This window comes from Buteo buteo, chromosome 11, assembly GCF_964188355.1.
Source record: "Buteo buteo chromosome 11, bButBut1.hap1.1, whole genome shotgun sequence".
Lineage (NCBI taxonomy): Eukaryota > Metazoa > Chordata > Aves > Accipitriformes > Accipitridae > Buteo > Buteo buteo.
This window is the reverse complement of record NC_134181.1, coordinates 25121863-25137662: the sequence shown is the minus strand read 5'-3', so window position 1 is coordinate 25137662 and position 15800 is coordinate 25121863. Positions and strand designations below refer to the sequence as shown.

The following is a 15800-nucleotide window of genomic DNA, read 5'->3' as shown; positions in this document are numbered from 1 at the left end:
CAGAGCCTGGTAAGCAGAGCATGCTGAAGGGGTCACAAACTGTAGGAGGCATTTTGTACAGCATGTAACACAGCTGGGGCTCCTGCAGACTGCTGTGACCAGGAGAAGCTTTAGGAACTTTTCTAGCTAGTACTTTCCAGCAGCAAGGTGGAAGGGACTGCAGGCTGATGGCATACAAGAAAAGGATGATATTTAACACAGCGGGAAAGAGAGGAGAAGCAAAAGAAAGCAGAATTGCTTGTTGCTCTCTCCTAGGAACCTTGCTCAGTGCTTTGCAAAGATTCCCTTTCCTTCCCTGCTGCCAATTTCCACAGCTGAATTTGGACCAGGAGCTTTTCCTCCCTTGCAACAGTGTAATGTTTAATACAGAAAGAAATAGTTAAAAAGAATTCTTTCAAATTCTTTGCTGTTCAAGCAACTGCATCCCTTTGATCAAAAAATACAAAGGCTTTCGCCCTGACCTTTTGCTGAACTCCTGCCAATCACTGTAACACCATCCTCTGAAAGCAGAAAGCAAGAAGGCAGTGTAGCCCAGTTTGCCTTGGGCTGTGATTTATTAGACTAAGTTTTGTGAAGTTATTAAATTTAAATTCCTCGCTCAATTGGTTTGGCACTAAGGGAAAACCATCAAATGGGCCTTCTTCTTCCAAACCTGGTACCTAAAACCTGGTTTTAGATGAGCCCCCATTTTCATGATACTGAATATTCGTACTTGAGAGATAACAGTGCTGTGGCCCCCATTTTATGCAGCAAGTAAAGACCAGACATGAAAGTATTTAGGTGCCTACTTTTTGTCAGTTACGAACCCTCATTCCTATAGCTCCTATGTCTTAAACTCAACATGATCTACCATTCCCATCAGGAAACAACCCTAATAACCATGTGCCCTTACGCTTTTGATCATTTTGCAGACATCTGACCCAGCAGCAGCACTGTTGGACCCAGCCACTGTCGGTCCCAAGGACAATCCCAGACCAAAGGAAGACCATAAGAAATTTAAGGTAGAGAACAGTTTGGAAGCTCTGCCTTTGTATTTTGAGATTTACTTTAACAAAACTACAGGATTCTTGTCTTTTAGCTAAGAGACAAGACTGTAGCCACTGCAGAGAAGGGAGGGATGTGCAAACTCCATTTCCCTTCATCCAACTTCTGTTTTCCTTCAGTTCAAGGTAGGAATTAAACCTTTCTCATGCTCCCCCAAATAAATCATTTGCATGGTCTTTGTAGGATTCTCAGGAGCCGGTTCCTGTACCCTTTCCCAGAAACATTTAAAGAGGAATGTAAGTGAAACACAGCTCAAGAAAATGTAAGTGGGAGCTGAAAAAGAGAAGATAAAGGTCAGAAGACCACTTGTTTCTAGTTAGCTCAGAACAAACCCAGGTCAGGGATGCCTGGATGCAGTTACTGCTGTCCTGCAGGTCTCATTTCAGATCTACCACAAACCGCATCTGTCAACCTCTTTTTGTTGGGCTGAAATCCATCTCAGTCGAGAGCTGGTTTCAAGGACGGAGAGGACACCATTTCTGTTGCTAGGGGCCTTGATATTTCACACCTATTAAAACCACCCATCCACCCTATCCAAAATCCACCATTTTATTTTAAAGGAAAACTCTGGAGCAAGGCAGATTTTTTTTTTTTTTTAGTCTACCAGGGACATACACAAACAAATTGTCTCTTGTGAGACAATTGACTATAAATGACAAATTACTTTTTAATTCTTTCTTATTCATAAATAGAATTATTAATATCCCCTGCTGTCAGCCTGGCGTGGAATTTGGATGCTTTCCTGCTACAAAATACAGTTTTGCTTTCATCAGATGGATCAAGGGCTAAGGACGAAGAGCCGTGTGCCTGTGCATCTCAAAGAGAGCCAGACATGAGCGCTCACTCTTTGACATGCTTCTGCCCCTCCCACCCACTTGACACTGCTGAACCTTGGTCCCCAAGTCTACTTCTCTCTCCTGCTCCAAATGAGTCTGTGGTTTTCATCTGACCCAAACTGCCCTGCAACAGCCGCCTTGTTTGTTGAGAATTACTACCTTGAATTTTTTTTCTGCTTCACTAAAAATGTAGCAGTTGCTGATGAAAAGCCAATAATACGCAACATGTGAAGGGAATGATGATTGTTCTAATGCTGCAAGTAAAACACCTTCCACAGAACCCTGGGACATTTAACAGACATTGGAGAAGATTCAGAGAATCACTGTGATGACCTCATCACAGAACACCCAAAGGAAGCAAAGCAAGAGCAGGCTTTTCTCCTCAAAGACTACCACTGCTAGAAGGAATAAGGAACACCCAACCAGCGCTTACCTTAATTTACAGAAATGAAACTGCAGTACCAAAGAAAGGAGTGATCTGTACAGAATGCCATTAGAGGAGGACTTGTCATCTTCTCTCTAATGATTCAGTGCCCTCACTCTGTGGCCCATATTTACCTTTAATGACTTCATTGACAACAGATTAGCTTAGCTCCAGCAAAGTCAGCCAGAACCAGACAGCCAGAGTTCTTTTCAATTACAGTTATTAGCCACATTCAGCAAGATCCCATTCTCATCAGGAATAGTAACTGGCTCAGAAGGGAGAGCTTGCAGTTGGACTATTTTTGGTACTCTACAAATAAACGCCAGATGGCATGGAGTGAAGTTAGGGGGCATGTTGAAATCCATCATGTGGATGTCCTGGCAGCTTGGTGCAATGGCTTAATCCTTTACCTGAGCCCTTACATGGGAATGTCACATCTCGGCCAGCAAGAAAAGACAACCATACTTCAGTCTTAATAGCCCTCTCCAAGGACACCTACTTGAGGATACAAGAAAGATCTACACAATCAAGACATTTCCCTGCCAAGCTGAAGTTTTGTTCATCTACAGACAAACAACAAGCAAATGACAGCACTGGGAGGAGCAGATATGTTTCAGTTCCAAGCTCTGTCCTAAAAGGCCCCACATACCTGTCACGGAGAGTGTTGGGACCCAGGTAGGGGTACTGGCTGTCCTTGAGTTTTCCTTTGATGAGCTGATCTAGTGTTTCGTGAAGAAGAGGCTGGTGTTGCGTATACACATTCTCAACACCCTACAGTACAAGAGAAACTCTTGTTATGAATTAATACAGCAAGGCAGCAAGCTAAGAGAGAAGATCAGCAAAGGCACATAAAAGGAGCATCATCATCTGATGGATACATCAAGTGTTAACCACTGAAGTCCAGATTTAGAGAGGCTTTTCAACAACTAACTCCCACTGCCTTCAATGAGAATTATGCCCTAAAAGTCCAATGCACTTACTATTAAACCTCTGAAATCCATGACAAGTTGCATTGCACTGCACACGAGTACTGCTCTGTGACTGTAACTTTGACCAAAACTGTCATTATTTCATCTGTGGCAGATCCATACCTTCAGTCCTTTGAGGAATTGTTTGGTGATGGCTACAGCATCCTTGGGACTGAACAGGTCACTGCCCCGGACCCGTTTCCCTCCATACTCCACAACAGCAGACACTAGCTGTACAGAGAGAGGCAAAACCAGAGTCCTATTAACCTGGGAAACCAGCTTCCAAGCAGTTTTTGTCTAGATAGGCTCAGTAGAGGTACTGCAATGATGACCAAGGCATCAAGGAGATTGAGCCCAAGCAGAATGCAGCATAGAGAGAGGCGAGGGGGAAGAGAAGAAGTATTCCCCATAGCCACCAAGCAAATCAGTCCGCCGTGACACTGCCTGCATAAGGAGAGAGGCTTTCATTTCCATAGTCTGCTGCAGTGATAGCAGATCTTCCATACAATGTGACATCATCCTGCTTCTCCACCTCCTCTCCAGCTGCTCACTACATTTGCCAAGCACTGCCACCCTCTGCCTCCCAGCCAAGCTCCTTTTACAGTCTCCAGAAGCCCTTTGCTGCAACTATTGCCTATTCAGCAGGAGGTGGGGGAAAAGGGGTGGGGAGGAAGAGGGGAAGGAGAAAGGAAGCATGTTCCAGGCCCTGTTTACATGCCACACACCTGTCCTAGCAGACTCCTGACAAGCCTGCCATCTCTGCTTTATTCAATCCTTCATAATATCACTGATTTTGGAAATGGAAATTAAGTGATTAGTTATGCCTTTTAAAGTAACACCTGCAGGCCCCAGCCAAGCTCAGGGTTCTTTTCGCAAAGTGCGGCACCAATTCCACAAAAAGCATTGTGCTAAACTAAAGCAGGCAAGCTTTATACCAATTAACACTGATTTGCCACCTCTGTGCCCTCCTATCCCACTTGTTCATCCAGCTGAAGGAGAAATGCTGCCATTACCTTTCGGTATTTCTCTGACACACCCCTGTTCTTGAGATCTGTGATCAGCCCTGGCAGGCTATTGCTGCTGTGCCGCTCGTAGTGCAGGGCATAAAGCATCACCAGCCGGGCAGCGTCAAACTCTGTCACCTTGGGGTTCTGCAGGAGGCGTCGCACATTCTGCAGCAAGATAGAGAGCAGTATTAGTGGAGAGGCCTTCAAAGGACATTAAATCAGACTAGTATCAAGCCCACTGCCTAGCAACAAAATTGCATGCAGGAAGAATGCAATAGAATTAAATTGTGTCATAAGCAACAGAGCCCAGCTTCTTATGTGCTCTGCGGTTAGATTTATAGGAGTACAATGGAGCGCAAGTTGCTTTTGGGTCTTTTCATGAAGCTGGGAATTCATAATCCAATTCGGTTGTCCATTCTTAACTTTCCATAACATGCTGTGGGTGAGCTCAGGTTACCATATGCCTCCCCTAAAGGAGGGCATCAACAGGCACTTACAGAAACCTTTAACCTCTGCCCGTCCCTTTCCAACATGAGTAGAGCCAGAACTGGTTCACAGGTTCCATCGTAATACTGACTGTCAAGACAAAAGAGCTAGGACAATTCTGTTTTCTTTTGGAAGGTGCAGGGCAGAAGCATCAAAGTCTCAGATAACCTTTGTATGTGAGAAGTGGAGGAGCAAGTATCAAGCATTTGGAAGCAAAGGAGGAAAAGAATTAATGCACAAAAAGGAAAAGAGGATTACAGCACTGGAGGTAAATACAGTTATTACTTCTAATATGCAGATCATTACTTTTTCTGCTGAAAAGAACATGATACCATTGTAAATATAAAGGGTGCATGCCCCAAAGAGGCTGCCTGTTAAAGTACAGACCCTTTCCAGAAAAGTTTCAGAATCTCCGGTCCATGCCGTTGACCCTCCAGGCATCGCAGGCAGACTGTAATTGCTTGTGTAAGTTGACAATTGGGCATATAAGTGCTACTCCTTCTCATTACAACAAAAAGCACTTATTTCCTCTCTGCAACCTCTCAGTCATTGTGTCGAGTCACAGAGCTGAGATAATGGAGTTAACAGAACAAACACCAGAGCCAAGTTGGTAGCTTAGGTGAGCAGTGGGAGTAATAAGCTTCTTAACTCCAAGCTTTGAGATGGATCTCAAAGAACAGGCATCAACTACCAGATGTGTTTGCAGACATCTGGTTAGGGCTGGACAGATGCTTTAGGACACAGCAAAGTCTGAAATTCTCCCTGTGCTGAACATTAAAGCAAAACAATCAGCCTGTATTAGCTCAAATGCATGGGAGCAGAGGAGCTGCCGGTTTTACAGTTGCAGAAATGGCAGTTCCAAGAAAGTTATGATATTTTCCACTCTGTAAGCGTACATGACCTTCAAACACTCCAAAAGTCCCAGCATATCTTTGCGAGATTCTCCCACGCTCCCAATACAGGTAGGCAACATGGAAACATTCAGTGAACAGCTGTGAAACAGTGTTGTGAAACTGTTGTTATTCACCACAGCGATTCAGCTATATTTGCTTTAATTTGTTTGACTGATGCTGACTAGTTACAAAAATACAGGATAAAATCCTGGCTTTGAGGAGGATCAACAGTTTACCGTTAACCCTGGTAAGGTCAGGAATTCCCCTGTGAGGGCAGGGACAGAGTCCCACGGAGATGTTTGCTTGCAAGATTTTTGATCCTGTGCTGGCAGTGCAGTGCCAATGCCTATATAAGCAGGAAGCGTGTAAAACAGAAAAGCTATTGTCCATCTAAGGAGATGGGATTCAAAACCTCCCATTCATCTCTGAAGGCTCATGTACTATGTCAGGATTAATAAGAGACCAGGGGAAGAATAACCAAAATATACTGTACTCAGGGGCCCTAGGCCACTGAGAAATTAACAATTGCTGAAGTTACATCAGTGGGAGAACAATTCTGCCTTTATTTTGTGCACTGGCTTATTCTTCATTGTTTCTGTGGCCTTGGCCCTTCACTGCCATTAGGAGACTGCAACGGAGAACAGCCTGGGGCAGTGCAGCTAAAGAGATACTGATCTCTCATGTAGAAAGATACCAGTTCCATAGTTTTGCATTTATTTCCTAGCTGCTACATCTTTTCCAGTTGGTCTCAGCTGTTAGAAATATGATAAAGCCCTTCAGGCATGTGGCTGTAAGCAAACTGCAGGCAGATTTTCTGCTTTAAAAACTGCAGAAATACCTAGTTAGTGCAGACTAAGACCTGAATTAGCACCAAGGTGAACTCCAGTAACCATCCTGCCATGACAGTGTGGCACTCGGTGAGAGCTGACCTGCCTGCGTCTCTGTCCACTTTCCAGCACTGCCACATATCTCTGAACTGCAGAGCTGGTAATGCAACAGCACCATCACCAGAAGTTCACATCATCCCTTTCTTCAGTGAATCTGAGATACCTTTATAAAAAGTAGACCAACATTTTCCAAAATGGTCTCCAATGCCAAGCACCCAAGGTTCAACACTAATGCTCTGTGCTGTGTTAATATCAGAAATAACAGATCACAGCACAGACACAATGGGCTGATGGATTAGAACTCAAATACTTAACTTTTAAACTGCAAAATCTTGACCTAGAAACAATGATATAGCAAGAGAACCTCAGAGGCTGTTTTCAGCAAATGCATTTTATGGCTACATTCCCACTTCAATACTTAAGTCATCTAAATTCTACCAAATATAAGCTATCAAATCATAACTATATGCTCACCAATCTATATAGCTGCAATGACTTCAACAGGCCTATACTGATTCACATCAGCTCAGGATCTGGTAATAGATTACAGTACTTGAAGAATCTAATATTATCTCCTAGCCACCCACTTGGAGCACAGAATAACAGAGGCAAAGAAGACATGTATTTCAAATCTGTTGAAGATGCTTATCTTTATTTTCTAGTCAAACTGCTTCTCCACTATTGTGTAAAGGAGTCCATTATATGGTGTAACTTCTACCTTAGCTATAAAAAATTAAGGAATCGTTTTTTAATACTGAGTTGCTGGTTGAACTCTGCTGTAATACAGCCACACTCAACAATACTGCTATTTTCTCTGAATAGTCAGCAGCCACAATTCATCACTGTTGACATACTGTCAGATACTAGGTCAGGTCATAGGATCCAAGAAGCCAGCATGGGGTCAGAACTTCAGTCTATACTCAGCTATAACAGAAGTCTCACTTAGGCTTTTTCAGTCCTCTTTGCCAAAGAAATCTGTTCTCCAAGAGGCTTTCCACTTTCTTCTTTTTTTTAAAAAAAAAAAAAAGGTAAAAGCCAGCACCTCAATGAATAGTCTGATTTAGACAATTTCATGGATTCCATTTCTTCTCCTCCCCAACAAATACAACAAGCTTCTACATGGGGGTCCAAGTCTTTTTTTTCTTACTGGTGCCTGCACAGGCAGCCTGCCAGAACCCAACTGACTGCATATAATGAAGGAATGTTATATTGTGAAATGTGAAGACAGAATTTGCAAAGATGCTTCTCAAGCCAGTTATTAACTATGACTCATCCCCATCTGAACTGAATGGGGAGGAGAAGAGTAATTCTAACATCTAATGTCCCAACCCTGCAGGATATCTGCATGCAGAACTCCCACTGACTTTCAGTATCAAACTTCGATCGACATGGGAGTTACAGGATCATACCACCTAGATTCAGACAAAGGATCGAGGTTAGGTTTTGAGCCTGAGGTACCTGGAGAGCACTGGAATGGTCATTCTGGCAGGCCAGTTCCTGCTCTACTTCAGACACCTCCAGCAGGTTCTGCTCACCAACCAGTCGAGAGAGCTCTCCCACTACTGTCACGTGCTTCGATACTGTGCCTGACATCTTCTTGAACTGCGGGTAATTCTCCACAAATGCCTGCAATGGGGAAACCAAAGCAACTGGTTCTTCAAAAGAAAAGCAAGAGACAATGGATGTGTGCAACCCAGCGATAAACTGTACAAACTAATTTGCATCAGTATAAGCAAGACCAGTGCGGGTGTATGGATGACTGGGCACCTCAATCCCAGGAGCTCATAGGCTTTCTCCAACTACCAAGAGATTTCTGGAAGGGATGTACTTTTTATTTACTCTTAAAATAAAAGGATACAGAAAGTATCTCCAAAGACATCGCCAGGATTCTTTAAATCTTGAGCAGTGACTGAATTAATAGCCTGTGTTCTGAGCTGTTGCTAAGTGACCCAGCTCACATATAAAGTCCACACAGCCATACTGGAGTAAACCAAGTACTTAAACCAGAGCTTACTGATTCAATTGTAGGGCTTTGGGACTCCAGCAAGATCTAAGCAGCAGCTGAGGGAACAGTCAGAACAAACAAGCTTGCAGACCACACTGCAGTGGTGCAGAATGGCCTACCAAAGCATCTAGCCTTTGGTGAAGAACCACTGTAATGAACACAGTGCAAAAAGGAGGTTCCCACTCCACAAAACTAGCATGCCACAGAGATCTGAACTGTTGGTACTGGTAGTGTGGACTGTCAGCGTATAGACAGTAGTGATCTGCACTATCCTGCAATGGATGGGATTTAAAAATTCAGTCGGTTATGTGTGGATTGTCTATACCTTCATATCTGCTATGGATTCCAGCTTCTGCTGCTCCTTAGGTTTCCTCCTCTGGAAATCCTCCATAAGATTCTTGATGTTACTGCCAATCTCTGCAAAGTTCAGGTACATGTTCTGCACGGAACAAGACAGGGATCTGAGAGAAAGCCATTCTAACATGAGTCTTGACACCACTGGAACAAGGTGGCACTCTATGCCCAAAACACTGAAGTGCTGTTGCACATAGTCTCCCTGAGACCCAAGCTCGAGCAAGCAGCTCTGCAACTGGCCCAGGTTTTATTTAAAACTATAAAATGGACACACTACTTCATGTAGGTTGCTACTTGCACTACACACTGATTTGCACCACCTGCATAAGCTATACAGTACATCACCACCCCAATGCTCAAAGTCATTGGAAAGTTCCTTTCCCCTGGCAAAACAAAGAGCAGAACCTGATCCTCGAATTCAGCTACTCCTGAAGATCCCACTGAGATACCTACGTTGGCATAGAACTCGTCGTTCTCAGCAGACAAGACCACCTCTCGGAGATCCTTGCTTATCCCCGGTACCCGAGAGAGGTCGATGCGGTTGTTGTTAATCCCCAGCAATTCGTGAACCATAGCCTGGTACGTCCACTAACAAGGATGGTGAAACAGAAAGGCAAATTATGACCTTAGTAAGATAACAAACAGCATTGGAAAATTAATGGATTTCAGGCTAAACTCAAACAAAGCCAGTTTATATTCCTCTAGTAATATACAGAGAATTCAAAGTGTCCATTTCTCAAACTTTTGCCAGAATGTTACAATAAGAAATAAATATTACTTCTGTTATAATCAGATGGGCATCCCATGGTGAGAGGTGCTGGTATAAACACAGAGGAAACCCACCCTTTCCAGGGTGCTTACTGTAGGTATGTTCAAAAGACACAACTCTCTAAAAGAAGAGCAATGGGGATTAATATTCCTGTTCAAACAGTTCTGTTTGCCACCATTATCTCCTCCTCCTCCGCCTGTGAAGTGACATGTATTTTTGGCTGCAGAGGTTCCACAGTTACAAACTGTACAATTTCCTACGTGCTCCTTTGCTTCTTATGCAGCAGTAGGAGTGTGTTTCTGCACATCAGTGAGTTACTATGTTTATCCTGGGAAGACTAATATTAATCTAGAGAGAAAACTGAAAGCTGATCAGAGCACCGACATGCCCGACACTCCATTTACATTCATGTGAATCTCTCTTCTGGATAGAAATCCTCCGTTATAGCAGGTAATGCTTTTGGTGCCCTGTGCTGAGTGCAGTCCTTAACTCTACAAACTACATGTGAGCTGGGTTTCTGACTGTCAGATCACTCCAAGAATACAAGTATCACCACTACCTCCTACACCCCAGCATTGCAGAAGTGCTGGCTGCTCTTGCAGTAGCCTGGCTGCAGCTCCAGCCATTGCCTGATCACCAGGCTCACCTGTGTCTAAGTGTACCCCACAGAAATGAAAGGAGACAAACATATTCTGCCAGAATTTGCAGCACAGCAAACAAACAAAAAAATCACAATAGCTACATAGTAAGAAATACACCACTGCAAGATCGCTCAATAACTGTGTAAGTGTGCTGCCAAAGAGCCTATACAAATAAACCCTTGAAAAGGACACTACCAAGACACAAGGACTCCAAATGTAAAGTGTGTCTCACAGAGGTGCAAGTGGCCTGGTTTGCCAGGGTGCTGGCTACATCTGCCACTGAAGCCAGCACACACAGTCTGTGCTCAACTGTCTGAAAAATCAGGCCACAAGAAAAAAGAGGGAACTGAAAAAGAACTGGGGCGGGAGGCAGTACTTTTTACCTTTCAGATATAAACCATGCCCTACCAGGGTGTGAACTCCAACTTGCTGCTACCGCCACAGGGCTCTGTGCACTTGCAGAACTTGCATTCCTATCTCAGCCCTTGCACAACTGCGAGATGATTCACCTGGTTCAGAAGTGGGGTGATGGCATCGTCAGATCGGTCCAGAATAAGAAGTAAAGGAGGAACCTCAGTGCGCCGAAAGTCAAACAGCTCGTACTCTTTAGTGATTACTTGCTGTTGAGAAAAGGAAAGAAAAACCACTTGATCTTATGTATACCCAGAAAATGTTTCCTCTTAGTTTGGATACAGGTGAAGAAAAAGTGAAGAGCTGGTGAAAAATAAGTTGTGCTGCTACCTTAGTCTACACTGCTATTGAAGACATAATACAAAAGGCACCAGGTAACCTACTACAATTTATGACACTCACAGGCAATACAGTTCTTCACCTGCTCTCTGGTTGGAAGCAGGCCAAGATAAAGGATGTGACCTGCCCAAAGTCGTGCAACAAAGTAAATAACAGAATTTACATGAATCAACTGAAAAAGGGTATTTCTCTCAAATGGATCAATATGTAAATATATTAAACAAAAATTAAGTACATTGCCAAACTTATTTAACACCGCTGTAGGCTCTCACCATACCTTCACACATTCAGCAAGCCTCTTTGCTGACTCAGAGGAGAGCTGGTACCGAATCATGGGGCATTTCTTCAGAGACAAAAGCAGAGCAGTCAGCCCTTGAGTTGTCCGGGACAGCTGAGCTGGATCCCAGCTGCGACCCTGGAAGGAAAGGCTGCATCTAGTATGGACGCACCATCCCCAAACTCCTTCTCACATAAAGTCTTATTTCTAAGTCTTAAAGTCTTACAGTAAACTATAGTTTGACTGAAGGAGCAGGTACACCAGAGGCCACAATCCAGATTCCCCAGTGTTCCTCCCCTTGCCAGTTCCTCGTAAGGATCAGCTCCCCCCTTACAGACCCTCAGCAGCAATCTGCCTGCTGGGCAGCCCACCACGGCACCCTGCTTGTTGTGGCTACTGGTCTATTAACCATAAAACAAGGCCCTGGAGGAGCATTAGCTTTTTTCATACCTGGCAGCAGCCCAAGAGGTTGAGAGAAAAAACGTGTGGATTCACTGCAATGTAATCGCCATAGAACTCCTGCCAACAAGTGAAAGCAAATACAGTTATGTGTCTTGCCAACCCTTATTCAGCCTACAAGAGTACGTGTTCCAGCATCAGCCACATTGATGCTAAAATCCTAAGCAATGCACAGACTCATTGACTCTGATCATTTCTCCTTCCCCCAGGCCGAACCTCTAAAATCCCTACACAGCTGCTGACAACTCCATTGCCAATTTGTCGTGTGTGTTTTTTAAGTACGTAGCTCTTTGTCAACACCACAAACATGTAGCAGCCTTGTGAAACACAGGTGACAGCAGAACCAGCAGCAGCTCTGACAACTGGAGGGCAGGCAGAAACAGGGGACATGGGACTTTTTCTTCCTTTTACTTTTTAATCCCATGTGTATGTTCATCTGTTCTTGCATCCTAGACTGTTGCACAGTGCTGCTGCACACTGTTCAAGAACTACAGAGTCCTCCCATTGCCACAGCTGAGTTTGTTAGCTTGTACGTTCATTTTGCTGGTGCTTTTGGATTAGGAGATCTATTTAAAACATTCAAAATTCACCTGAACTTCAGCCACAACTTCCTGTTCATCAGCCTCAGCTAATGATTTGACATCACTCTTACTGATCACGTTACTGAAATCTGAAAGAAAACAAGAGCGAAAGAACAGTCGGGCTCTGCAAGTGACACGTAACACACAAGAACACCACAGAACAGTATGACCGGATTTTCCCCTGGAGCAGGAGCAGATTACAACAGAGATCCTTTGACCTTACATCTGCAATTATTATGCAGACATTATAATCCAGAAGTTACCTCACATGGATACTCTGAGCTAATTCTCTGTCCGACTTTCTGCCTCTGGTGCCAATATCCAGTACGTGACTGCAGCACTGGATCAGCATGTGTCATGGTTTAACCCCAGCCACCAACTAAGCACCATACAGCCGCTCACTCACTCCCCCCCAATCCAGTGGGATGGGGGAGAAAATCGGTAAAAGAAGTAAAACTTGTGCGTTGAGATAAGAATGGTTTAATAGAACAGAAAGGAAGAAACTAATAATGATAATGATAACACTAAAAAAATTACAACAGTAATAATAAAAGGACTGGAATGTACAAATGATGTGCAGTGCAATTGCTCACCACCTGCCAATCGACACCCAGTTAGTCCCCGAGCAGCGATCCCCCGCCCCCACTCCCCCCAGCTTCTATACTACATGTGACATCACACGGTATGGAATACCCCGTTGGCCAGTTTGGGTCAGGTGCCCTGGTTGTGTCCTGTGCCAACTTCTTGTGCCCCTCCAGCTTTCTTGCTGGCTGGGCATGAGAAGCTGAAAAATCCTTGACTTTAGTCTAAACACTACTTAGCAACAACTGAAAACATCAGTGTTATCAACATTCTTTGCATACTGAACTCAAAACATAGCACTGTACCAGCTACTAGGAAGACAATTAACTCTATCCCAGCTGAAACCAGGACAGTATGTAATGGTCAGCGATGGATTAAATGCCCGGTGGGACGTGGCAGTGCTGGAAAGGCAGCAGTGGCGCTCTCTCATCCTCTCTCCAGCCTAACATCTGCTCAATTAAGCAACACCACGTACAGCCCACTTGCAGTCAGTAAGTTTATATGTGTAAACGACAAGAAATATTAAATGGCTGAACACAGCAACAGCCACATCTCTGTTGAGCTCCTCGGCCTTGCTGTGCTAGCCAGTCACTGCTACCCTTTCCAAACTGGAGTCCCCTCTTGCAGCCGGAGCCCGGCTCCTCGGCGCTGCGTTCCTGCAGATCAGCAATGACATCTAGAGGCCACTTCAGCTCATTTCCCTGAATTTCACCAAGTGATTACCTGTGCTGGAGGACTAGACTTCAACACAAAAGCAGCTGTGGTTGTTCTGCTTAATTTTTAAAACCACAGAATATTCTGTGGCATGAGTAGAGCATGTGAGAAACACCCGCTTGATATGCCAGGCATCAGAAGAAGCCGTGCAGTTGGGATGTGAAGTCTATCCCAAGTTACTTACCTTCAAGATTTGGGCCAGTCTCTCGTCCTGTGCATCCGTTTTCCATACAATAAAGGCATTCTACCCCCAGCGTTAGCCTTCTTTCATGTTTACAAAGCAACACAAAGCTTTAAAATCCCAGAGATTTTTAAGGATAAGCCGTATTGGAAGGATGCAGATTTATGGTGTGGCTTGGTAAAGATCTCTTACAAGTTGCTTCAGTTTAATCATTTTATCTGGTATGTATGTACTCTTTGCTAAAAGAATTTGGTGACCTAAACAGTGTGAAAACTAGAATTTGCACGTTCTTAGCATTTTAGTAAAGGCCTGACAGAGGGAGTGGTCACAGCATCTCACATCTGTATTTTCTCCTGAACATCGGGTCGGTCTCTGACTGGCAAGTCTGACTGTTGGGATGGAATGGGACATACTTACAAATGAAATAGATGCTGTACTTCGGCCTCCGCAGCTCCTGGATGAGGAGCTCCACGTTCTCCTGGACAAAAACAGCACCGGGGAGCAGCAGATTTAAGAAATGTCGCATCAGAAGGCTTTGGAGTGACCCCTGCCCCCTCGCCATCCCCATCACGGACCCCCACCCTGACCTATAGCTCACGGGCGACCATCTCACCACCTCAGGCTAAGGGCAGGCGCGAAGGGAAGGGCAGGGCGATCCCCGAGGACGCGGTGAGGGGCAGCGCTGGCAGGGGGCTCTACCTTGGTGGGCCGAAGGAAGCAGATGGCCTTCAGGTGCTTCATGGCCTCCCTGTTGGCAGAATCGAGACGCTCGAAGAGGTACACCTCCTTCTGCAGGATCTCGGACTGCGTGTACACCATGCTCACGATACCGGTCTGCGGGCGGGAGGCGACAGCGCCCATCAAGCCGGGCCTCGGGCCCCGCCGGGCCGCTCGGCCCAGCACCGCTCCCTACCCGGGCCCGGCCCCGCCGCTCACCGTCTCCCGGTCCATGAGGAGCACCTTCATGCCCGGCCCGCTGTCCTCGATCATCTTGGACACATACTGCTTGACAGCCAGCACCGCGTTCATCCCGGCTCCGCTCCGCTCCCCTCAGCTCGACCCGCCGCCACGGCCGCCGCCCGCCCGCCTGGGAGTTGTAGTCCGCCAGCGGCAGGGCCCGCCGGGCGGAGCGCGGCGCCGGACTACAACTCCCAGCGAGCCCCGCGGCCGGCCCCGCCCCCTTCCCCCCGCCGCCCGGTGGGGTCGCGGCCCGCAGGCTCGGGGGAGCGGCGGCGTCCCCTGAGGTGGGGACAGCGCTCCCGCCAGCCCTGGCCCCCCCGGGGAAAGCCGGGAGCCGCCCGGCCCTGCGGCCTCCCCTGCGGCTGCGGGGGGTACACCAGCTGAGGAAGGGGGGCGGAAACGTCCTGGGAGGGCGAAAGCAGTTCGAGATGAAACCCGCCTCTTCCCCCCGCCCCACCCCGGGCACCAAACCCGCTTCTTCCCCCCACTATCAGGGCACCCAACCAGGCTCTCCCCCCAGCCCCCCCCCCCAAACACCCAACCCGCCCCCACACCTCCCCCCCGGGCACCCAACCCGGGTCTCCACTCCCCGCCCCGGGCACCTTCCCGCCCTGTCGGTAATGGAAGGAGAAGCTTGGTCCCTCCCTTCAGCACCCTTGCCGTCAAACGGAAGGTTAAAAAAAAAAAAAAAAGCCATTAAAATTCCATTTCGATATCGTGCACAATAAAGCAATGAGGGCAATTCCTTCATCACCAGTATAACCCACCAAGCAAGCTGGGACCCCGTTCTGGGAAGGTCTGGGCCTGGGCAAGGTGAAGCTGCAGGATGTGCAGCTGTAGCATCCCCGCCTGCCTGGGCGTTTGTTCATCTAGGCAGTTTTTGAAGTCCATGCCAGCTTGGCTTCCAAAAGCAAAGCAAATTTGTAATCATGTATGTCTTAAAAAGACACGCATCAGTACCAGGGTTTTGGGGGGAGCGGAT

At 46.1% G+C, this 15800-nt stretch overlaps 1 protein-coding gene across 2 annotated transcripts in view; it reads right to left on the bottom strand.

The window, feature by feature from the left end:
- The window catches only part of VPS45 (vacuolar protein sorting 45 homolog), a 28881-nt gene extending 13915 nt beyond the window's left edge, over nt 1-14966 (bottom strand). For both annotated transcript variants that reach the window (XM_075040811.1, XM_075040812.1), the window contains exons 1-13: nt 14795-14966; nt 14558-14692; nt 14276-14336; nt 12391-12470; nt 11792-11860; nt 11342-11479; nt 10824-10934; nt 9358-9492; nt 8876-8989; nt 8004-8171; nt 4286-4444; nt 3396-3503; nt 2954-3075 (exon numbers count right to left, since the gene is read on the bottom strand). In XM_075040811.1, the coding sequence (XP_074896912.1) occupies nt 2954-3075; nt 3396-3503; nt 4286-4444; nt 8004-8171; nt 8876-8989; nt 9358-9492; nt 10824-10934; nt 11342-11479; nt 11792-11860; nt 12391-12470; nt 14276-14336; nt 14558-14692; nt 14795-14887 (1493 nt within the window). In that variant the 5' untranslated portion in view covers nt 14888-14966. The remainder of the gene's footprint in view (nt 1-2953; nt 3076-3395; nt 3504-4285; nt 4445-8003; nt 8172-8875; nt 8990-9357; nt 9493-10823; nt 10935-11341; nt 11480-11791; nt 11861-12390; nt 12471-14275; nt 14337-14557; nt 14693-14794) is intronic.
- Between the last annotated feature and the right edge of the window lie 834 nt (nt 14967-15800).